Below are 24,459 nucleotides of genomic sequence, written 5' to 3'. Positions count from 1 at the left end.
CTGGCGCTCTACCCTCCCTGGGGAGGATACAGCCCAGTTGCCGTATGAGACAATGAAAGCTAATTATAACAAATGAACAATATTTTCCACTGCCAGACAAGAAAATTAAGGTCTACATTTAAAAAGATTTATCATGTAGATAATACATTGTTCACAAGATCAAACCTATTAAAAAAATATGGATAAAGGGTGGAAGAGGACCTTTATGACTCTGACTATGGTTTATTATAGAAAAAATGTTGTGTTATACTTCTACTCACAGTTAAACTTTCTACTTGTGCGTTCTTCTTCTCGGCCAACTGCTCTGCTTGCCGTAACCTCGCTAAGTCTCTTTCATAAGTTTGTAAAAGTTCATCCTTCCTCGCTATTCTTTCCTTCAAAACTTTAATTCGACTGGCCAGCATTTCGCATGACTTTTCACGATCGTCGTACAATTTACGGCGCTCGTCTTTTGGAATGTGCGACATGGAACGGAGCCCTTTGACCTCCTCCATCTCAAGGGAACTGGCTATAGCACGGAGCAGGGTAAGATACTGAAATTTCATCAATATTAAGTTTTAAAATATCAATGACCTTACTGATTATTATGATCCTGTGAGTGAATTGAACAATTTCATATCAAAAGTGAGTCAAATTTACACCATCTCTTGACTGTGGTCAAAGAGTAACTAACAAAACTAAAATATCTGCATCTAATTTATCTCAAAAAAAAAAGGGGGGGGGGGGGGGGGGAATTCAAACCTAACAAAACTTGCAGCAGATTGTATAAGCATTGGTTTGCAAAATGTAAGAAGATGAAGTTTAATACAAAGTAAATTAATGTTATAATCTATATTGACTTGATTGCACTGCAGCTAAAAAGCTATTACAAACTTGAAGAAAAAATTAAAATATTAAAAATCACAGAGTAAAAGCCACCTAATAAACACATACCGAATTCTCGCTATCGTCCAAGGCATCCATAGTCTCCCTGTGTGCACTCTTCTCGATATCTGCCTCGGCATTGACGCTGTGGATGATCCCCCGCGCCTTGCTCACTTGCCGATCCAATGACGTGCTTGCCATGATATGTTTGTCCTCTGCCAGCGCCTGATTGGCTCTTAGCTCGGCCAGCTCCTTCTTCAACAGCGCCACCTGTTGTAAGGCTTGGTCATGAGTGGGTACTGGAATAAGACAGAACAAAATGATCAATGTATGTGAGAACAAATTAATTGGCTGATAAACTGTGGGTGCCATTTATTGGGAGAGTTACCGAACAAGTTTTAATGATGTCGTCACAGGCTAAAAGTAAGTAGATCTTTAAATTGTTTACTACAGGTGGTCCACTGCAACAATATAACACATGTCAATTCTAACTTCAAAATACTTGTCATCTAACATATTATATTCTTATAATATCTACAAATACGGTGGACAAAATTAACAAGCCTACATGTCAGTATCATGCCATGCATTGATTATTGGAAGACTTTCATCCAATTGTGAAAAATCTCATTCAAATATTAATCAGTGTTTTGTACATAAGAAATTCTGTTGTTTTTAAATCATGTACAAATCATTTTGACATAAATAATCTACAACAGATGAAAGCAAACTAGTGTGTAAAGCCTGAAAATAGGGAAAAAAATTAGTAATGAGGAAAAGAAGTTAGTACATTATTGTTATGCATCTGAAAGCACCAAAACATGCATGCAGTAAAAAAGCAATATTAGTCAAAAAGACACAAAATCAAATAAACAAGCTCTTCAATACAAAATAACAGCTGAAAAGTAAATAATCTGATTCATTCATGATATATATTCACTCACGATAATCAACAGGAAAGGTTTCATTAAAATAAAAAATAACAAACATGCAGACATAAGTGGAACTAAACAAACTGCTCTCCATTCGCATCACCACATCTGAATTACCTTGACCATTATCAATCAAATCTAAGACACTGGTTTGTGCGAAGCTAGGGCTACCAGCATTGTTGCTACTTATATTGAAGCCTGAACTACTGGCACCACTAATCCCACCGCTGCCACCGCCAAAACCACTACTCATCCCACCGCTGCCACCACCATAACCACTACTCATCCCACCGCTGCCACCACCACCATAACCATTGACAGTAGACCCACCGTAAGACACGGAGCGGTGCATACCAGCAGCAGAATTAGGGCCGTTTCCGATGGGAGGGGTGGGGTTCTTGGGGCTATTTCTCCCACCGTATCCACCCGCACCCCCACCCCCACCCAGAATGCCAGCCACACCCCCTCCATGGCCATTTTGCATCTGGGATCTATTCTGATGTGTTGTGTGTATACTACTGCTACTTCCAATGGGTAATGGGCTGTTGCTACTAGCACCACCACCACCACCACCTCCATAACCAACGCGCTTCTGACCTGAAGACCCACCGCCAGAGTTACCAGCGGGGTAGGAAGTCAGGGCGGGACTGGAGGGCACTTTGGTGATGTTCATACCTAGACCACTGCCACATGTGCTCGGGGGTGCCATGCCAAATCCTGGGTTCAGAGGGATTAGTAAAAAAAATAATAATAAGTGTTAGGGGGATTACTGATGTTTGGTGATTGGGTCAAAAAGGATTGGTCTTAGGGAGAAAGTGAAGCCAGTTCTAAACCAGTGTAACTGATATCATCAGGCAAGGTGATAATACTGTCTCCAACCAAAAAAAGTATTAATAATAGCTTCATGATTGTTTGTACTTGTTTCTTTGTTGTTATTTATTTAGTTTTTAATCTAGATGGCTGTCAATCAAACTGGTTTAAGACTGGTAAAAGATCTATCCACATGAATGTTACATATAAGAGAAAAAATAGAGTGAAGGGTCATGCAGGCAGTGAATCAAACACAAAAAGCTTGATGGAAAATGTGGGTTGGGATATAAGGTAAAGAACAGATTTTCCATTATTATAATTAGAGTTAACTGATTCAGGTAAATTAAACAGGAACTCATGAAGAAAAACAAAAAACATTGAAAGCTGTGTTCAAAGCAGGTAGAGACATGTATACTAAAATATTCAGATGAATCCGCAAGACTTGATAGATAAGGCAGATATCATATGGATCATACCCAAAGGCTAGACCTAAACATCAGGAAGATACATAAAGACACATAAAAGTTTCATATGACACATGTAAAGTTTTCAGTCTGCTATAGCCGTAAAAAAGGCAAAAGGTGAAAACTAAAAAGCACAGCCTGCAAGATACACAAAACTACTGTTAAGTACTGTTTTGTAATACTGTTTTCCAAATTGTTGGAAAAAGACAAATGAAAAAACAGTACACTCAGCTTGCCTAAATAATCCTAAAATATAAGAAACAGATGTCAGAGAAACAAACAAAATGACTTTAAGATGGCATATGAAAATAAGTAATAAAGTTGATATGTTTGAATTGCCCTTTCACTAAAAACAAAATAAGCAAGAATTAGCATGCGTATTTAACACAAAAGAAAATGCAGGATGCTTATTTGGGTGTGCTTCAGCAAGTATTCAGCCTTAACTGGAAAATATAATGTTTAAAAGCCATTTTGTCACTTAAGCAAAGACAGAGTCAAAGCCAACAGCACTTGGATTGAAAATAAAGACTTAAGTGTGAAACGGGGGCCCTGAAAAGGGCAGAGCATGATTATGCTGCTAGATGTTAGTGATGGCATGTTATTAAAAAAAGAGTAGGTCTAGGATGTTACAAATATGCAAAACTGAAAAGTGAAATTGTAACCAGGTTCTTTGTTGTATTTAAAGAATTAATTTCAACACATTCATTAGTAATAAACAACACACTTAAGTTAGCTGTTTTTTTTTTTTAATTCTAATTGTTACTTCATATTAGTCGATATGAATAGATAAAACTGGGCTCAAAATAGCATTCATAATTGTCTCAAATGGATAAAAATTTGACAATTTTGCATGTATATGTATAAAAATGTTAATTTTAGGAACAATTACTGACTGCTTTCAAGTGCCCAGTTCAATAATCAAAAGAATTATAAACCCAGGACACATGAACGAACATTCATGCTTCCAGCCCCACCTGGTGGTCTGACTTGTTCCAGAGATTTGATGCGCTGCCTGAGCTCTGCCAGAGCCTCTCTCTGCCTGGCGATGACCTGCTCATGTCTCTCACCTCTACATTGAGCACCATAGGATGTCAGCTCTGAGGTTATGCGACCCTGGAAATTAAGAATAAAGAAAATGCAACTTGACAACAAGATTACAAGTGTTAAAGCACGCCAACACTGCATTGAAGGGACCAGAGTCTTCTTAATCTTAATTGTTCTGCTTTTTAAAAGTTGCCTCAAATGAAAACATTTCTCCAAACCCGAGAAAAAATTTGAGCAAGAAAAAAAGCAAATTAATAACTAAAAGGAGGACAATTTTTACCTCTTCCTCTACCAAGCTGAGCTGTTTCTTTTGTTCATCTTTTTCCCTGGTCAGAGCCAGCTCCAGCTCCTGGACCTGAGAGTTTTTATCACTTGTCTCTGTCTTCAACTTGTTCAACTGGGACTTCAGTTTGCTGGAATTACATTAATTTAAAAGTTATGAATTTTGAAATACTCATATATTTTTTCTTTTTTGAAATTTCCTCACACACACACACACACACACACACACACACACACACACACACACACAGTTTTAGCATAGAAGCAATAAACATTTATATTCACACTGCTATATTATTCTTAATGAATTGTTTCAGGACAAATTGCCACCACGTTTCATCCCATCACTGCCATCATTGTAATATTGAGATAGTAAAGGACAGATAACCTTACACCCCTTTGCTTTATGCACTTAGTACGACCCACACCCCCCACAGTCAGTAATAGGCAGTGCCACTGAGAGTGAGTAGTTCATTCACACAGCAGACATCACAGAAGTAAGAAGTTAGAAAGATTCAGTGGTGCAAAAGAGGACATCAAATTGTAAGTTCAATGTTTTGCTCACCCTTTATTCTCAGATGTCATACTGCATTGTCACTAATAGTTTAATGTTTATATTTGGAGGTGGTTTTTATTTATTTACTTTTTTTTTTTTTTGATAAATATAATGTTGTTTTTGTAGGAGTTTAGATTGGGGTCTGGCCAACATGTATTATTTCAAATGAAGTGCGGTAACTTGCACTGTCACATTTTTATGCATATTATTATATTATTGGGGGTAGTTTGTCATTTGTTAATTTACTTTCTTTGTTTCCTTTGTTGGGCCACAGATTATTAGCAAGTAGCTTGTCATTTGTTTTCTTTTTTTATTTTATTTAATTCATTTGTATTTAATATTTATCTATTTAAGTATCTTTATATATATTTATATAATGTGCTGTAAGCTTCAAAGGTTTTTTTTCAGTTATATAAGCATATTTTGTCTTTTTATTACAGATTTCAACCTTAAGTACAGTTATACTTGTGTAAACAAGCCAGCCTCTGAATACAAATATCCTCCTTTGTATCACTTGAAGCATCACCCATCACACACATTTTAATAATTTCAACTTATTTATTCTAACTAAACAAAACAATGGCATATCAGTTTATCATCCATTCCACACAAAATTACCTCATTTCATTGGAGTAGTCCTGTATTTCCTTTTTCTGACTGTCCACAATGGCAGACATTTTGGCTAGTTTTTGTCTTTCCTCGTCCAGTTCTCTTTGCTTCTGTTGGACCTGCACTGTGCTCTGCTCCAGTTTCTCCTTCTGAGCCTCACTTAATTCACCTGGAATGGCAAAATGGGATATTTTATTGTATTGTTAATAGTGGTAAAGAGGTTATTATTATTCTTTTGAATAACATTAACTGTGATATACCACATACTTATAAATAACTAAATGTCTTGTGTTGGTCTCTAATTTAAATGTTCTTTAGTCCTTTACACCTATATATATATATATATATATATGCTATTTTATCTCTAGTTACCTGTCATTGGCTGACACTCTAATTTAGACTCGCTGGGCAAAGTTGACGTTTGAATTTGGGCTCACGTCACCTCTGACATTTTTAGTTGACCTCACTTTTCATGGCTGACATTCTGATTTGGACTCACCTGTCCTGGCTGACATTGCAATTTGGACTTACCTGTCATGTCTGACATCCTGGCTGAAGCACCTGCCAAGTCTCGCCTGAGAGCAAGGATGACATCTTGCTGCTCCTGAAGCTTGCTCTTCAATTCCTGGTTTTCTCGCCTAATAACAGAAGAATCCAAAAATCCATCCATAAGTTAGAAAATATCACCAATATTACAAAATAAAGAATATTTTCAAATTACTATCACAGCAAAACACTTCTGAGAACAAGAAATTAAGAGCGAAAACAAATAGTACTGTCCTCTTTTAAATATCGCATAAAATTTTACAGCTTTCTAAAACTGGGTTTGGTTAGCATAACACATATTTACAAACATACTTATATACTACTAGGATATTATTTGAAAGAATGAGAGAGAGAGAGAGAGAGAGAGAGGAGAAGAAGAAGAAGAAGAAAGAGAAAGTGGGGGTCTTACCTAACAGCCAGTAGTATTTGCTCTAAAGCTGCCACATCAGGGCCTGGTTCTACCACCACTGTATGCTTGGGCGGCGTCTTCGGTCTCACAACTTTTGGCTGAGGTGGGGGCCTGCTCTTCAATTCTAAAATGACACAAATGCACTACTTATCAAATTGATAAAAAAAAATAAAATAAAATAAAATAATATATATATATATATATATATATATATATATATATAACCAACAAGCAATTGCATCTCGGCACAATACAATAACTGACAATTATTTTAATGCCAACATCCCATCCCTTTCATATCTCCTTTAAATCAGATGCAGTTTTTCGATATAATGGTGTGATACGGGTGTTATTTATAATTAAATAAAAGATTATCAAGTTTGATGACATCTAATGGTGGTTTAGATTATGTGAAGGTTTGTTTGTAGACATAAAATAATAAAGTATGTACCTATTGGTCAGGAGTAAGGAATGTTGTACAGCACAAATATTTATATCAAATAATTAATGTATCATATTAAGCTTTCTCCAACAAACATTATAAGCCACCAGACTGGATCGATCTACCTTTCACTCTTTTTTTTCCTTTTAAGCAACTTAAAGTATATACTAGTCAGGGAAGAAGTAGTCTTCATTATCAATTATTCAATGCCACAAAGGTGACAAAACTTGACCACTGTGGTCAAATTGTAACAAAATGCCCACCAACCTTGGATCTGTTGCTTCAGAGCGGTCACTTCAGTCTGGTAGTCCTTGTTCTTCTTGGTCAGTTTCATCACCCTTTCCTCCATGGCGCAGATGGTGACGGAGTGCTGCTTGATCTGTTCCTTGTAACTCGTCACCTCCTTGTTCGACTCCTCTGCTGCGTCGCTGCGGGACAGTTTTAGCTCTGCGATCTCTGCATTCTTCTCCGATTCTAGTTTTGCTAGCTGGTCACGAAGCTCGGCCTGCAGAGGCAAACAATTTAATATTTAGTCAAAAAAAGAAAAAAAAAGAAATGAAGAAATCCCCCACAAAATACCAGCAAAACTTAGACTTCAAAAAAAAACCAAAAAAAAAAACACTTTGTTATTAATTTTTTTCTGTCTATACTCTAAGAAATTTGCAAATTGAATTATAATTACATGGGCTGCCTCATGTTTATATTTTAGATTTATTTATATTAATTCAGGTGAATGCAAAATATCTGTCTTCTCTAGATGAATCACCTTTGTATTTTACACTTTACCAGAATATAAAATCAGACCCAAACTTAGACTTAAAATCTGAAGCTGAACCTTGCTTTAAAACATACATATGTACAAATGTATATACCAACAAGCTTTATCTATACTTTAAAATGCAATATCTTATCTCAAAGCTATAACCAGCAGTTGGATTACTGTCATATCTTGAAACACTCCTATAGCATACTAATATACTGAATATACATGTATACTTCCTACAAGATATAAAGTAATATCTAGAGTCCCCATCTTATCCTTACCTATCTATATCCTGCATCAATTGGAGAGTTCAAACACAGACTGAATAGAAGCTAAAATGTTTTCCCCTGACTATATTAAGGATCTACAATACCAATAGTGGGCTCTCAGACTCTAAAGTCAGACACCATCGCACAAACACAATCGGACACCAAGCAACACCCCGTAAGTATATTTACTTTTTATCTACCTTCACCCAATGAAAGGCAGACTCAATACAAACACGCTGAGACCAGTAAATTAATCAGGTTGTATTATCCCTATATCAATAAAATAATCCATTACACTCTATGTCAACTTGTCAATTTTTCATATGGAGTCAATGAAAAAGGTAAGTGGAAAGACATCTTTGTACTTTTTTTATATTATCAGTAGGTTGAAATTAAGACTGTCAAATGATGATTGGAGATTAAAAAAGAAAAAAACATGAAAGATGTGATTGTGAAATGCACAGGACAAGAACAGTGGTCAAAATGGGAAGGAAATATCGAAATGTTAAATTACCTTCAACATATGTTACCCCCCTCCCCCCCTCCTCAAATTTTATTTTCAATTTGATTATGAAATATTGAATGAATTTATTTGTGGATCAGATGCACTCATCTATTTCCCAAATCTAATCCTAATCCTAACACATAAGCATTTTAAAGTCAAACTTTAAAAGACAAGCAGGAAAATAAAATAGCAACAAAATCCGATTTTCTCAAAATTAGGGTTGGCTGCCCTCATGTACAAATTTATCAATTTTATATAACCTCAATGCCTAATATCCCTGTGTTTAATTAACCAATCAATCAGTCTTTTAAATACCAAATGCAATTTCTAGATCCTTACTTACCTCTAACTTCTTGTAGTCTTCTACCTGTGTTAGGGCCTCTTTGGCAGATTCCAATGTCTCTTTATCTTCTTCTGCTTTAGCTGTCAAATTCTGGAAATAAGAGAAAAAAGTTTCACATGTACTGTATTTCTAAATATCCCACCAAGTTAATTTGTAATACATAAAACCAATCCACATGCTCCAGGCCCAGGCAGCTTTTGTTGTTGTTGTTGCTGCTGTTCAGGGGAGAAAGAAAAGTTCCCTCTGAATCAAAATTTAAACCCATTTATCCAGTCGGGACTATTCACAAAAAAAAAAAAAATAAAAATAAAAAAATAAAATAAAATAAAATAAAAAAAAACCCCAGGATTTTTTCAAGTTGTTGGCTATGCAATCCTGACTTACCCTGTCATGTATATGCCACAGTCGGAACACATCCGTGTCCATCGTGACACAAGTTATGAATTTCTAATAATCTTTCATATCATAATATCGCTGTGTGCTATTCTTTGAATCAAAACTGACAAAAATCAGCTAAAATTCCAAGCAAATTTTTCGTCACATTGTTGATAATTCTTCTGACAACTTGTAAGTTCCAGGGAAATCATCCTAGGCTGTTGATCGGACCTTAGTTTTTTAAAACTACCTTCAAGCAATTTAAGATTTAAAGTTGTGGATCCATGGTCTTGTCAACTCTGCTAAAATAACTGCTTTTAAGCTAACTTTGCTAAAATCACTGCTTTAAAAAGACGCAGCTTGGCCCGAAGAAGTATTTTTGGCAAGACTCCTCTAACGTGGCCCACACAGTAACTAGTTTGTTGCACACTAAGCAGTTCAACGCAGTGACTCTCTTCCAGTATCTATAGAAACATTTAACCCATACTAATCAACTCCTCAGGTAGTATTGATTGCAACAAATCAGTGGGTCAAACCCCTGATCTTTTTTGTGCCGGGTACTGATATAATGCACAATGTTGCTATACTATGCAGTGGGTTATGTAAGAAAGGATTTGTTCCACATAAAGAATTATGTCAATATTACTCCTGGGTTTGTGTGTTGTTTCAGACCGTGGAAAACATTTGTTTAACCTTGTCATGATACTTTGCATGTACTGGAATATTGTCTGGAGCTTCTTTTCTTATTTTAATATTTTAATACAATCTTGGACTGTTTACAGTTAATCGCTTGTGCAAATATCAACAATGTCGCTGTTGCACAAATACAAACAAACAATGAGACCCCACTTACACTATTATACCTTCTTCTGCTGGAGTAAATCAAATAACTTTTGATTCATACTTGCAGTCACCAAATTTTGTTTGCATTTGATAAATTTCCTTTGCAATTTCATATAAGCAGATTTCATATTTAAATAAAACCTAAAAGGGACGGACTCTGATTGGTCGGCATCAGGTACATATAATATAATGTGACCTTGCCATGTTTAATTCAAGTCAATTTTTTTTTTATCAGCGCTTTCTGCACATAAAGTGGATATCATTGGATTTTACCCTCTAGTTTTACATTTCAGTTTTCTATCAATGGATAACATATGGATTACGTATGACACAACTTATGTTTGTATGTTGCTATCTTTTCATTTTATGCACCTGAAGGAAGAAAGAAAGCTGGTAATGGGGGCATTCATACAAATCCATTGTAACTGATGAAAAAAGTTATAACTAAATCCACTGAACTTGCAACATACAAAGTATAATTATAATATAGTACTAGTATTCATCTATTTATTAAGTTTACCAATGTCATTTTTACAAAATCATTAAAAAGCTGTCAGAGATACGTCATAGTCTGTTTACTCAAGTTGGTGTATTTTGTACACTAAAATAATGTGTAACAAATAATATATTCCAATTCTTTCATTCTCCCCTTTTAATCCACTCACTCTTTGACAAACCTTATCAACACTGTATCTCCCCAATCTTACCTGTCTCAGTTGTTGCACGGTGCCTTGTAACTCTTCTATTTTCTTTCGCTCAGCTTCAACAGCATTCTCTCGTTTTTCTTGCTCCACACTCCGTATCTCATCAATGGCTTTATTCATTTTTTCCTCACCTAAAACAAACCGAAATCAGATTTGTTTGCTTAGCATCGATTGTTGCTACTGGGACTAATATAGGTATTCACAACTGTACCCTGTATCGACCGTCTTTGTCGAAAATCAAGCCTGTCTGCTGCAGATCAATAGATTATCAATAGAGGAAGTCAAAGGTCGAGAATAAATAAAGGGGTGACTAATTCTTCCTTTTAAAATTATTGAAAATCATTAGAATAAGAATACTTTGATGTATGATTTGCATGCAGTTTAGGCATTAGTATTCAGGTCTCAGTTTTTTGGTCTCCATGTGGCATATTATATAACAACAGAGAAGCTGTGTGGTGACACTGTCATGTAAAAAGGGGTCACCAAAACTGGTTTGTTTGTCACTTGAACAATAATGGCCTTATACCCACACAGGTTGCTATGTGAAAAACTCTTGATTAAAAGATCTAACTTAAATTCAATACCTGCCATGTTCCAATTTCTGTTTGGTGTTATTCATAATGTTTTGCTTTAAAATGAATTATTATTTAAATTTCTGAAAAGGTGAATGAAATTTTTTTAATGAAAACCAAACATCTCTTATAGTGGGAAAATAAAATCAACCTTGCAGCAAAGCACGTATCCCAAAGAGAAACACCTAAACTTACTTTCTAGTTTAGCTTTTTCCACAGCATCTGTAAGCTTGTCTTGCATCTCAGCCTTGACCTTGGTCACATGCTCTAGGATGTCTGCCTTGTGCTGAGTCTCCAGTAAAGCAATCTGAGCATTCAGTTTTTCTTTCTCAGACAAGGATGACTCCCATCTGTTATACAGATTGGCGATGTGCTTTCCTGGTTCTGAAATTTTAGAAAAACAAAAGGAAATGAAATGAAAAAAACAAACTATATTTGGTGAAGACATCTGTAAAATTTCAATAATAATATGACTTTTTATCTATCTTGTCATTTTAATTAATTTATTTATTCATTCATTTATCTATTGTATCACCTCTTTACTTTTTAATTCATGTTAATTCTGTGTTCATTTTTAATAGCCAACAAAATACAAAAGTATACAAACATTATAATGCTTTCATTAGCAGACGACACAAATCAACATCCTGGTAACTCACCATCAGTAGAGACCTTGACATTGACCCCACATCTTTCCAGGGCATTCTCTATGTCCTGTTCCCATGACAACTCTGAAGACATGAAGGCGACCACCCTGTCTTTTACCCACTGCATGCTGTCTTCGACCCCAACAGACTGCAGAAGGTTGATTTCCTGTTTGATTTGGCGGGCAAGACGGCCATTGTCTCGAAGACGGCCCTGAAGGAAAAATAATAAACATGATGATTTTGGCAACTTGGTAGATGCTCGGTAAATGACAGCAGCTTTTGCATAATTTATACCATGCACTGCATTTTGCCCATTTGGTGTTCAAAATATATAAAATAGTATTATGGTAATTTCAAAAATGATACATTTACTATTCATTTACTAATTCATTTCAAAATAATTTTTTTTTTATTTCCAAGATATTCATCAAGGTTTATGGCTTTTCATTTCATCTCAAAATATTGCAAACCTTTGAATAAGTTGTGTTCCAAATTGGTAAATATTTACCAAATTCAAAACCAACTGTGGTTTACAACAAATATTTTTTCCTCACCTCAGCATCATTGAGATGTTGTTTCAAAGCCTTCAAACTGTCAGCCACCTCTTTATTTGTAGTATTTGCAACTTGTAATGACTCTTTTGTGTCTTGAAGTTTTCTCCGAAATTCTGTTCTGTCATCCACAACTTTTTTCAATTTTGTCAACAGTTCATCATCACTAATTTCCCCGTCTGGGGCTTTTATTCCAGGAGTGGAGAAAGTTATTTGAACGACTCGGCTTCTGAAGCGCTCCAGCTATAGGTAAAAGAAAGAAGACATACGCAAATAAAAATTGTGGGTATTAAAAAAGGCTCATTTCATAGCATTCCTTCCAATTTTCTATTTCACACCATTTTGATTGGTTCTAACATGAAATAACAATAGCGAGAGGTTACTCCCTTTCACAAGTTCAATTTGAATTGCTTGGACCATTCAAAATTAGTCTGGTTAACCAGACATGCTGAAACTGTCGGTCCGATCGGTCATGACTGGGAAAATTTGTCTGGACCAGTAAAAAATTGGACTGGGTCAGTCCAAAGTACTGACAAGAGTTTTAAGAGCCGCAATTTTGAATTTACAGTCATCATTCAACATACGTCACTAATAAAATTTTATAAAACCCAAAGTGATTTTTCCCTTCCATTTCAAATCCAACACATTCACAAACAAAGTAAGCTACCCTAATTGTACTGGTAGTATCTGTCTCAAACGAATAGTGATTTTCGGTCCGACAAAAATCCATTCAAACCAGCACATTTTTCATTACTGCCGGTCCAAATGTCCGACCATTCCAAAAAAGTTTTCAGCATGTCTGGGTTAACTGTCCAGTGCAGATGACTGTCTTAAATAAGGAAAGAAGGGAAGGAGGAAGGAAGAGAAAGAGAGAGGGGCAGGAAAGAAAGAGGGAAGGAGAGAGGGAGGAAGGAAGAAAGGAAGGAAACCAGTGACCATCATCTCACCCTTTTTGTCGCCTGTTCCAGGTCCACCCTGACCAGCCTCTCGGCCCTCTGCATGTCCAGGTACTGCTGCTTTCCGTGGTCCACTTCAGCCTGTAGTTTCTTCTGGCCCTCTTTCTCCTCTCCCACTGATGTCTTCAGCTTCTCGATCTCTTCTTTCAGTGACTTCACTAAATCGTTCATGTCCTGGACTTTGTTTTCTGCTGCCTTGAATTTCTGTTGGGTAGAAATTAGAAAAAAAATTAGAAATCTAAAATCTATCTAAAATATTTTTAGAGATTGGCAAATTATTTACAGTCTAAATGGGTTGGTTCAACCCTGCGGGGATTCTTGCAAAGTGCAATCAGTGGAATCAGCTTAATTGTCAGATGTCTACTCTAGCAGCTAAGGGGTAATTGACCCAGATACAATTACCCTCCAGGAGGCGTGTCATTCAGTTAAGCTGATTGCACTTAGTAAGATCCCCCACAGAGCTGAACTGACCCAACTAGTATGATGTGTCTATCTAAATGCTCCCTTACGTGTCTCAAGCTCATCAATTCCTTGTCTCTAGCATCAGAGTGTTCATCCACCTTCTTACTGTCTCTCAATCTGGCAGCCTGGAATTAAAAATAAAACTTTAACGTGATCGAAAAAAAAAAAGGTTACATTCAGCCTACACTTCTGGTCACCTGTCCAGAATGTTAGGCCTCGGAACTATCATGTGAGATTGAATCAAAATAGCCTAATCCACAGGGGAATTTTATATACAGTAGTACAGGTGGTGAATGATAAAACAATGGATGTATCTCAATGTCAACACAGAAGAATCTGATTTTACTACTAACACTTCCAATCTTCTAGTCAACTGCCTCAGACAAGTGGCTAAAGACATATAATATGGATGTGTAACATGGTAAAATATTAAAATGTCTATCTGGTTGAATGTGTATTGATCACCATTTCAGGGGCCCTCCACCATCACATCTTATCAAACAGAGGTGCAAATGAAAGAATAATTTTTGCATGCAAAAGTCTCATTTCAGCATAGAATTCTCATCAACAGAGTTATATATGCACTCAAAGTAACAATAACGGTTTCCTCAAAAATTAGTCAGCAATCGTAACAGCTTCATCACTGAAGGCGTTTGTTAAAATGGGAGATGTTGTTTAGAAGAAACTATCATTGCAGAAATCTCATTTCACTTCAACCTTATGGTACCCTGTACATGCAGGTAGATGTAACCTCTGAAATGCACACAATAAGCACTAAAGCATTATCTTTGAAAAAAAAAAACACTGCAGATTTCTACCTGCTCTTCAGTGGCTTTCAGCAGTAATTTTTTCTCCATTTTACTGCCAGGCTGTTAAATGGGTAAGTTATATCAGGCACTGAGATTTTTTTGTTCATTTTCTTAATCAAAATACATTAAACATTGAAGAATATCCAAGTGATATTAGATTATAACTAGTTATGCACAAACTCTATTCAGCAAATGAAGCATTCATATTGTAAACTCATTCATTCCTTCTTGCCCCTTGCTTATTACTTTCAATCCCTCACTTTTTTTCTTTTTACAACAGGGCTCAGCAGAAACAATCCAAGTATTTCTTAGCTACTGCAATTAAATAAAACTCATAATTGAGAAAATAATGTTTGAAAAAGCACTACCTTGGCCGACATTGCTGTCATCTGTACATCTTTCTCACGTACGTCTTTCTTTAACTTCTCGATCTCTCGTGTCAGGCGGCTTATGGTGGAGTCCTGTAATGGCCACAGCAAATAATTAGATATAGATCATTAACAGTAATTTCCAGAGAGACTTACTACAGGGAATTGTATTAATTAATGCCTGAAAAGAATGGGGGAAGGTCTCAAAAGCTAAAAATCATGTGGAAAAAAGGGACTGCACCAAATTGACCTCATACTTATTTTCCTAATTTTGGTTAAAAAAAAAAAAATTATCAATTATTGTCCTAAATCAAAAAAAAAATTTGGAAAACTGTTTTCAAAGTCTTTAAAAAGACAGATATTGTTTGAGAGAACCTTGTATATAACCTGACCTTGGCTCTGACTATGATACACAATCAAAAATTAGATGGAGTAATTTTTCTGATTGCAAAATGAACACTGTATGCATACATGTAAAATGCAAGATCCTAAATGCTTCAGAGATTACTCATTGGATGAAAAAGAACCTTCACTAAGTACTAATCATCTTAAAACATTTGAGTATCTTCGGCCATTTCCAAATTTATTTCTAGATAATTGAGGAATTTGCCTTTTGCTTAAAAAATTGTTGTAGGGCAACCTCAGTTGCACATATACAGGTAGTACAGAAGGAAATAATAGGTGTAGGTATCAAAATCAATAGCGATTCTTGGTGTATTATTGAACTTGGGAAGGATATTTCCGCACAATATCATTGCAATACGGTAATTCCTCACTAAATTTGAACAAACAGTATTCATTCATTTTCCCCAAATAACATTTCAAACAATATCTTGAAATAATTCAGCAGTATCTAAGAGAGGGTTGGATTCATTTAAATGTTCTCATAATTATGATGAATGATAAACAAATGACAACACGTAAAAAATAAAATATCAGAATAAATGAGAGGATTTTTATGAAATTTGAGAAGGGTAACCTTAATGTTCCTAATACCAACATTCCAATCAATGACGATATAATTACACACAACACAGTGTAATATTGATTAGATCAGTTACCATGGCAACATGCCTTAGATGGGTGCTGGATGTTGTTTAATGTGTTTCTATCTGAACGCAACCCAGGGAGTGTATATTGAATAGTAAAAACTATACAGAAAGCTATTTTCTTTAAATAATCTTTAGGCTTTTTAATTAACTTTAGCCTCTTGAAACTGTTCTTGAACCGATTTTGGAAGAATGCATTTACACCATTTTTTTTTTAAAGATGTGCTTAACACCGCTTGTGCAATTAAAATTATATCCATTGGCTGAGGAAAACAAACAAACAAATAATCAAAATAAATTTAGTAATATTTTGTGATGAAAATTTTAAAGAAGGACAAATAAATTTTTTACATGTAGCAATGAATTTGCAATGACAATCATTCCTTTAAAGAATTAACACCATGCGAAAAAATAAAAAAAAACTTGGGGGAAACATTTTGGAATTGTTAGCAATGCCATCAAAGTCACAGAAATCATATACAGAAAGCCAGCACATAGTCCAGCATATAGATTTAACTATAAAATATGTCACTGAGCATAAGTTTCTCTCACCTTGTTAGACATATCCCTCTGCATCTGGGTGACCAAACCAGAGGTGATATTCTTATCCTTCTTCACCCTCTCCAGCTCGTTCTTCATGTTCTTGAGATCGTCCGGAGTCGTGGTCGGACCCCGGAAGGCGGCCTCCTGCTGGAGTCTGTTCAGCTAAAGTTCAAAGTTAAAGATGCATGTTAAGCCAGTACTTGTGTCAAATCATTGCCACTAAACCCCAGCATATACATCCATAGCATTTCAAATAGTATAACTTTCAGAAATACTGCTGAGCTGAACATCACATTTTATTACTGAAAATCATGACAATTGCACAGATTTTTTCTACTAAAGTTACTCAGCACTCACCATTGCATCTTTAAACCTTCTAAAAAAAAACTGGACTGACAGTGATCATATTTTTAAGATGTTACCAAGAAAACTTAAGAATATATCAAATTGCATTTCATCTTCTCCATAATTTTTTTTAATAAATGAAATACAGGTTACTCCATTTATCAGTATACTTCAAAATACAGTACGTTTTTTACCTGATCTCGCAGGTGCCCTATTTCAATTTTCTTTGCTGAAAGTTCATTTTCCAATTCCAATAACTTCTGTGTCAGCTGAGCATCCATTCCAAAAACTCCCCCTGTGTTCTGAATAGCTCGCAGTCTGTTGTTTTCCTCCTGAAGTTGTGCAATAACTTGATCTTTACGCTGGTTTTCTGCCTCAAAGGCGGCCAGCCGATTTATTTCATCTCCCATTCGCATGATTTTTTGTTCCTGAAAGATTGAATGAGAATTATGAATTTATTTTTCTATGAATGATTTTTTTTTTTACATTGTCAAATGACTGTCTTGGAATGTGATTGACTTAAAATGAAATTTCTTTAACAAATGTTGTCCATTTACATGTAGTTTTAGACAATTTCTCCTCTTTTCAAATTTGTTTATTATATTTATTTATTTGAGCATTAATTTATTTGTCTATGACCAAGCAGATCTAACAAATTCAACTAAAGAAAGTTGATTGCATTACACAATGCAGTATCCAAAGCAGCATTCTATGCCATCAGCTTGAACAAATAACATATATGTAACTTCCAGTTTCTATCAAGGCTCCTTTCAAGAGTATAACTCAAGTCAACAAAATTACATTATTTTTTTTCTTTGATAAAAATGAAAGTCACCTTTTCTTGCAGGAGTAAAATATCATTGGTGGGAGAGCTTCCTGCGCTCCTACTGGCTTGCCAGCCTACAGCTGAAAGAAAAATATATGTATATAAATATATACACACACAAACAAATTTAACAATATTTTGGTAACAAAAAATTTATATACGGTAGATTATCAACCCTTCCAGTCTGTGATGAAAACTTAAATACCAAAGTGTGTGTGTGTGCATGTGTAGAAATTGACTCTACAGAATGTGATTCAAATTTTATGCCTAGTAAGAAAAGTATGAAAAATTAAAAATTCAGCACTTTTTTGATATCACTAAAATTTGTGTTAAACTTGTCGATATCATTTTTAAAAAAAATTAAATCAAATTAAATGCCCATAAATCAATCACACAAACAAAATATCTTACTTTTATTTTGTACCATGGGGCTTCCAGAAGTCGCCGCTCCAACTCTCTGCAAATTCTCGTAACTCGGCCTCCTGGCGCCAGCGCTGAGTGGCCTCTGTCTCAGTGTGCTGGGGGGCGGGTGAGGGGGAAGTGCCCCCGGAGCGCCCCCTGTTGGCACCCATGTGGTGACTGGCTGCGATGAAGGCATGCTTAGATAAGGCAGGCTACTGGTAGGCACGGGGTTGGAATAAGGGGAGGTCCATGCTGCGCGCATCTGCTGGTGCACTGGGTAACCTGGCTGGGGCTGGAAAGGGTAAAGTAAAATTATAGAATTTATATGGGAAAGGTGGGTGTAAATTAGGAAAAAGAATATTTAATATATAAAATTTTCAAAAACAATCTGTTTATCAATAATTATTATTTATAGATTAATACCTGTACACAATGGTGTAAATTACAACTTTGTAATTACAACGTGTGAATGCAAAGATTTAGCAACCCTGTTTCCATGGCAACATATAAGCAGATTGCTACCAAAGCTCAGAAAATAGACAAGCAAAATGTTTTGGCAAAACAAAGTTTTAGCTAGAATTTTCTAATTCTAGACGTCAAATAGCTCCAAACAGATCAAAGAATCTAAGAAGATTATATGCCTAGACATCAACTATTGTTTGAGATCAAATTTGCTTCTAATCACAGTACTATTAAAATTGTTCATATTCCTAAAACATTAATGATCACTACATATTAATTTCTTCAGAAATAAAATTAAGAAAGGCACACATAATTCTTCATCAAGCTTTAAGAAATGAAGCATAATTTCCATCCATCTATGTCTATTTCATCATTAAACCATTCTGATATTGCTGATTTTTGGAAAATGTAATGCATTAATTTTGTAGCACATCTAGAGAAAAAATGAAGGAGCCCTTTAGCTGTATCCTCCCCTCATATCCCCCCTCCCTTCTTGCCCCCCCCCCCCCCCCCAACCGCCTCACCATACCCTATCACAAAGATGATTTCAGGAACAAAGCATATTAATTTAAATTTCATAGGCAGTAAGGAAGCTAGACATTTTTACCTCAATTGGTTCAAATGAGTCCTGGAATTATTATGATTAAAAAAATAAATGAAATAATCACAAAAATACAAAACATGTGAAAAACAAATGCCAATGAATAAAATATACCATAGTATAAGTAGCTGTAGTATTGCTTTTTTTTCCTTTGACAAATTGTAAAACATAAAAATAAACCAATCTTTTTCATCAATCCTAACCCATTTCCTATTCAATAATGACGTAATTTTCTCCGATGTTTAGTTATCATCAAATTCTCAATTGCTTTTTAAAATAGAGCCTATAAAATCCAAATCCCAATAGATAAAACTGGAAATAAATTAACAAAATCCCACCCACATTTATCTTTCCCTAGTGATAAGAATTGCCTTTCGGCTTCCAATTAATGGAACAAAATGTCATAAATCAATCACATCTGTACAAATGGTTAATATAATAATGGGTTATTATTGATTGGTTGTGGGGTTGCCTTTCTCTCAGCAGTTTGAAGGCAATAATAGCCCAGAAAGTTGGGCCCATTTTTCAGCATAAATTTCTAACGTTTCAACAAATACACTTAAATTTTGTGCATCATCTATTTCTGCACCTCCATTCCAAATAAATAAATAAATAAATAAAATTCAGAACACAGAATTTGCCTGTACATCTTTGTTCCATATTTTATCAGCACAGAAAAAAAAAATTGCAAACATCAAAACACCATTTTGAGCCAGAAGCGTTACTTACCGTCTGTTGGGTATTATCAATTTGCAGCTCGTAAGGCGTCCCATTAAACCCGAAGCGAACGACATCACCAGGGGCGAGTCTGACTGCAGCATTCTGCACGCGACAGTCGTTGACATAGGTTCCTGTCGCTGTATTCAAATCCTGTAATACGTAGCACTGCTCTTGGTCGCTGTACTCTATAACGGCATGTTGCTGGTCTACGTTGGACGACTGAAATAAAAGAGTTGAATATCAGTCTTAGTTTTCATCTAACAATATGATACTAATAAGCCAAAACTTGATGTCAGGTGTCACATTTTTTAAAGAATCCAACCACTGGTAGTCCCATCTATCAGCCTGAAGACCTGTTCCTCATCTTTATCTCAATCCATGGTTAAATCAATCCATTTATAGAGCCCTTTCCTGAAATGCTTCTATAAAGTTCTTGTCTTTTACTGCTCTTGTTATATATATTCTGGTTAAGTCACTCATCCTGTTTTATCTTTGGCCTTTTTAGATACTTTCAATACTCTACTTAATAATATGAAAAGAAATGCATAAAACTTGAACAAATTCATCCCATACAAAAAAAGAAAAAATCACTACTGGCCTGTGTCATTTTATAAGCTTCCTGTGTAGCAAAATTTCAACAAACCAACCCAAAAGCCCCAGCCAAAGAAACCTTGGCTTCACAGGCTTTGGACACTCAGATAAATCTAAATACTAGTACCTTGAAACTGTACGAGTCTGGAAAATAGTCATAATCAAGAAAATAATCTGGCGTTGTCACAGGCATGGTTTCGGGCAGAAATGACAACAAACACTTCCCAGTCGCGACAGATGTCAAGCATATTGATATTGCATTCAGGGTACATTGACTGTGTGCTTGCTATAATCATTTTTTCAATACTCCGACCAAAAATCTTTATCCAATATTATAAGTCATGAACACCTGAACAACAAAGTTAAAGGGATAATAACTCTTCGTATGAGATCTATATTTCACAATTAAAACATTGTGAGCAACTCACAGAAATATAATATATTCTGTTTTACCACAAAAACGGCAGTCATAGCTATTATTCTGATATCTGAGCTTGTCTTTAGAGCACGTGACCTCCATTGATGGCTATACTCTGTTCAAATATTTTAAGAGATTTTAACAAAAAACCAAACTTTTTAGAAAAAAAACAGGGACTAACTTTGAATGTCAAAATGGATTCAATAACCATTGGTAAGTATGGGAAAATTGTTGTTTACTTCAGGAAAATTCATTTTTTGGCCAAAACGAAGAGTTATTATCCCTCTAACTTGGAGACAATCTACTGGTATGTAAAAAAAAAAGTGGAAATCAAAATTTGATGCAAAAACTTGTAAACATTATTTCAATGTGTTCACTTTCAAATATTTTTCAAAAATTAAAATTTCATCTATACAATTTATATCGAAAAAAAAGTACAAACCGAAAAAAAATATTAAGGTAGAAAAAAAGAACAGCAAATTGATTTTCACAGGTTGTATAGACCACATAACACCTGTTGCAATTAGGCTATAATCCCAGAGTTTCAACAATCACATTTAAGAGTCAATCCAGCAGCAAACTTAAGCATGTGAATCAGATAATTCCTATGATATCACTGTAGTGTATAAAGTATTTGACGAAAATTTGGCTAAAAATAAAAAAGACATCTTTTTTCAATTAATCTCTTCTTTGGCTCAATTACTTTATTTGGCAAGAAATCTTCACAATTAATAAACAAATATAACCTTCAAGTTAATCTATTCACTTTTTCATATGATTCACGATGAAATTACCTTATTTACAATTTTTCTTCTTCAAACATATTGTATGTTGCATTAATTTAGATTAATTTTTTTAAAAGTATAAAATGCATTTCTGTGTAAATGGAAAGCTAGTGCATGGGACTGCATGTGCTTGTACACAAGTGAGTGTGCACACATGCATGTGTATACAGGTGCATGCACGCTAACATCTATACCAGTTGATAATCAGTTGCTGTAGATCTGACAGAGCTTTTTGTTCTGACAGCAGACTGATCTAAAATAAATTTCCTAATTTAACCAAAGTTTCTGGTGGATCTACTCTTCTGTCACTAAAAAAAAACAACAACAATGAGATGGACCGAACATGTCAACGGGAAGTACCCAGACCCCATCACAAGGGCAACCATGAGGTGGGCACAGCAAGGTAAGGGAAGAGAGAAAGGTCCAAGGAAACCAGAAGACAGTCCCAGGAAATTAGGTTTCAGGGTAGGCATGGGGGCAACAGTGATCTCTGATGACAGCCCAGTGTGTGATGTTCCATGGAGAGAATTGGGTAACTAAGGGTGAATTCCCAAAGATTTAGATCGATCCAGAGATTTAGATTTAGATCGACCTAACTCCCTGTGGGTTCACACTAAATTACAGTCAGCCGAGCGCGCACCATAGTTAATTACCCCCTTGCAGCTTTTAGTAGGCGGGACAGACATTTAAGCCTGTTAAGCCGACACCAATCTAGTGAGACTCCCCAGGGGGATAGATCGATCTAAATATCTATGGGAATGGGGTCTAACTGCTTCAGGTTGGTCAGACATTATCTTGCTTCATATCTGAAGATTTGGCATACCTGTCCAGTAATGGCACCCTGAGCTTCAGAGCTAACTTGACACTAACCTTTTCACTGTAGCCTATTCTCCATCGTGTCAAGTAACCTCTGACGAAAATAGTTTGACCTAGTTTATATAAGCCAATCAAATCCATGTTTCAAAATTTTTCACCAAAGTTTGGTGAAAACGCTGATTGGTTGACCGTCAATCGGCAATCCTCGGCTGATTCCGCAAGCTCCATACTAACAACATAGTTATTGTCGAGTGCGGAGACATCCGAGTAGTTCCGAGTGTATTACCGTACACAAAGAAAGCAAGGCGAGTGACTACGAAAAAGAGTGTGTTAAGTTATCTCTTGATTCTTTGCAAAATATGAGTAAATCGGAATTGAAACCATAGGGTCTAGCAGTTTGAAGCCCTGCATCATTATCTACTGAGAGACGATGTTATTTGCGTGCTGCCCACAGGTTACGGCAAGTCCCTGATATTCAGCCTTATCTTTGATTGGTCCGGATTTGAACAAAGCGCGCTTTGACTCGTTCGCGTTCATTGGCTAGATCGTTTAATGAGTCATTGAGTGCGGGCTTTTAAATTTGATTGGCGGGCGGCGGAGGCAATCGAATCTGGTCAGAGGTTACTTGACACGATGAAGATAGGCTACAGTGAAGAGGTTAGTGTCAAGTTAGCTCTGAAGCTCAGGGTGAGTAATGGTAATGTTTGGTTGCTGGAGGCTATTAGCACATGTTATCATGGGCAATTTATAGAAAAACAATGTCTTTAATGGTGCTAAGCTTCTAACATTGCTCTTCTATGGTCCTATAGCTTTGATTAAAGTGATAATTACTGCACATTGGGAAGGGGAGAGAAGGTATTTGGAACAAAAAATGCAAAGAATGTATTTTTCTCACACTACTATAAAATAATGTATTAAAAAAAGAAAAAGTAGACATATTAATAACATGGTCTCTCTCCGCCTTCCTCATATTACTTGTATTGCTCAAATGTTCTTTATTAGTTTAATAAATATATTTGAAAGTAACTTAACACAGGATTTACTTGTTTCATTAACTTGTTATTTTTGCATAGGTTTTTAATGTACCTGTTGTGTATGTGTTGGGTGCCTTGGGGGGGGGGGGGGGAATAAACCATGTTCAAAACTGTGTGTGTGTAAGAGAGAGAGTGTGTGTGAGAGAGAGATGATGTTATATATTTCAACTTAAGTAAGATTATAAAATACATATATAATTTTTAATTGTTCTTTATACACATACTAAGTTCCAGTCCTTACCTGAATGGCCAGGTCACACCCCTCTCTTCCAACAGTGGTCACTTTAGGGGCCAGTAGAAAAACACCTTCGGGTCCCTTAAGATATCCTTTCATGGTCGCTATAACGTCCAAATCCCTAGGAATCCCATATGATAAATTAAAGTCCAATCTTATGTGAATTAGCTGACTCTCTTCAGCAGGTGCTCGCTATCGTAGGTCCAAAATAACCAAATTCTACCCTCTTCTGTCGATTTGAATATTTTGTATTTTTACAGTGGTCTTAGTACTGCTGAGCTTTATGTGAAAATTCTTCTTTTTTTCGCGTAGTTTAAATTATGTATAGTGAAACCTATTATAATAGAAAACCTTGACAGTTCAACCTCTGCTCCAAACCAACATGGCAACCAGATTGTTTTACTCTCTAACCTAGAAACTGTAAACATTGTGTTTTTACTCAATTTCCCCAAAACATGACGTCAATGTATATCTTTGCTATCATTTTATGAAAGAAAATGAATTATA

At 35.7% G+C, this 24,459-nt stretch overlaps 1 protein-coding gene across 5 annotated transcripts in view; it reads right to left on the bottom strand.

Annotated features, from left to right (window-relative positions):
• LOC106173268 (forkhead-associated domain-containing protein 1) overlaps positions 1–24,361 on the bottom strand; it is a 31,266-nt gene extending 6,905 nt beyond the window's left edge. Inside the window, exons 1-25 of one of the 5 annotated variants that reach the window (XM_086996109.1) lie at positions 23,959–24,361; positions 20,083–20,292; positions 19,360–19,380; positions 18,300–18,582; positions 17,898–17,968; positions 17,257–17,490; positions 16,727–16,879; positions 15,126–15,218; positions 14,767–14,817; positions 13,996–14,073; positions 13,478–13,690; positions 12,534–12,773; positions 11,992–12,190; positions 11,528–11,716; positions 10,764–10,891; positions 8,839–8,928; positions 7,226–7,463; positions 6,517–6,640; positions 6,093–6,199; positions 5,571–5,730; positions 4,395–4,527; positions 4,045–4,183; positions 2,394–2,513; positions 934–1,163; positions 261–533 (exon numbers count right to left, since the gene is read on the bottom strand). In XM_086996109.1, coding sequence (XP_086852235.1) covers positions 261–533; positions 934–1,163; positions 2,394–2,513; positions 4,045–4,183; positions 4,395–4,527; positions 5,571–5,730; positions 6,093–6,199; positions 6,517–6,640; positions 7,226–7,463; positions 8,839–8,928; positions 10,764–10,891; positions 11,528–11,716; positions 11,992–12,190; positions 12,534–12,773; positions 13,478–13,690; positions 13,996–14,073; positions 14,767–14,817; positions 15,126–15,218; positions 16,727–16,879; positions 17,257–17,490; positions 17,898–17,968; positions 18,300–18,582; positions 19,360–19,380; positions 20,083–20,292; positions 23,959–24,051 — 3,870 coding nt within the window. In that variant the 5' untranslated portion in view covers positions 24,052–24,361. The remainder of the gene's footprint in view (positions 1–260; positions 534–933; positions 1,164–2,393; positions 2,514–4,044; positions 4,184–4,394; positions 4,528–5,570; positions 5,731–6,092; positions 6,200–6,516; positions 6,641–7,225; positions 7,464–8,838; positions 8,929–10,763; positions 10,892–11,527; positions 11,717–11,991; positions 12,191–12,533; positions 12,774–13,477; positions 13,691–13,995; positions 14,074–14,766; positions 14,818–15,125; positions 15,219–16,726; positions 16,880–17,256; positions 17,491–17,897; positions 17,969–18,299; positions 18,583–19,359; positions 19,381–20,082; positions 20,293–23,958) is intronic. The other 4 variants (XM_086996112.1, XM_086996111.1, XM_086996110.1 and 1 more) reach the window with 4 other exon arrangements.
• Between the last annotated feature and the right edge of the window lie 98 nt (positions 24,362–24,459).

The sequence above is a fragment of the Lingula anatina genome, chromosome 9 (assembly GCF_051362555.1).
Source record: "Lingula anatina isolate TDL-2025a chromosome 9, LinAna3.0, whole genome shotgun sequence".
In the NCBI taxonomy this organism is placed as follows: Eukaryota; Metazoa; Brachiopoda; class Lingulata; order Lingulida; family Lingulidae; genus Lingula; species Lingula anatina.
Note: the sequence above shows the minus strand (reverse complement) of the source record. Positions and strands in the feature narration are given on the sequence as shown.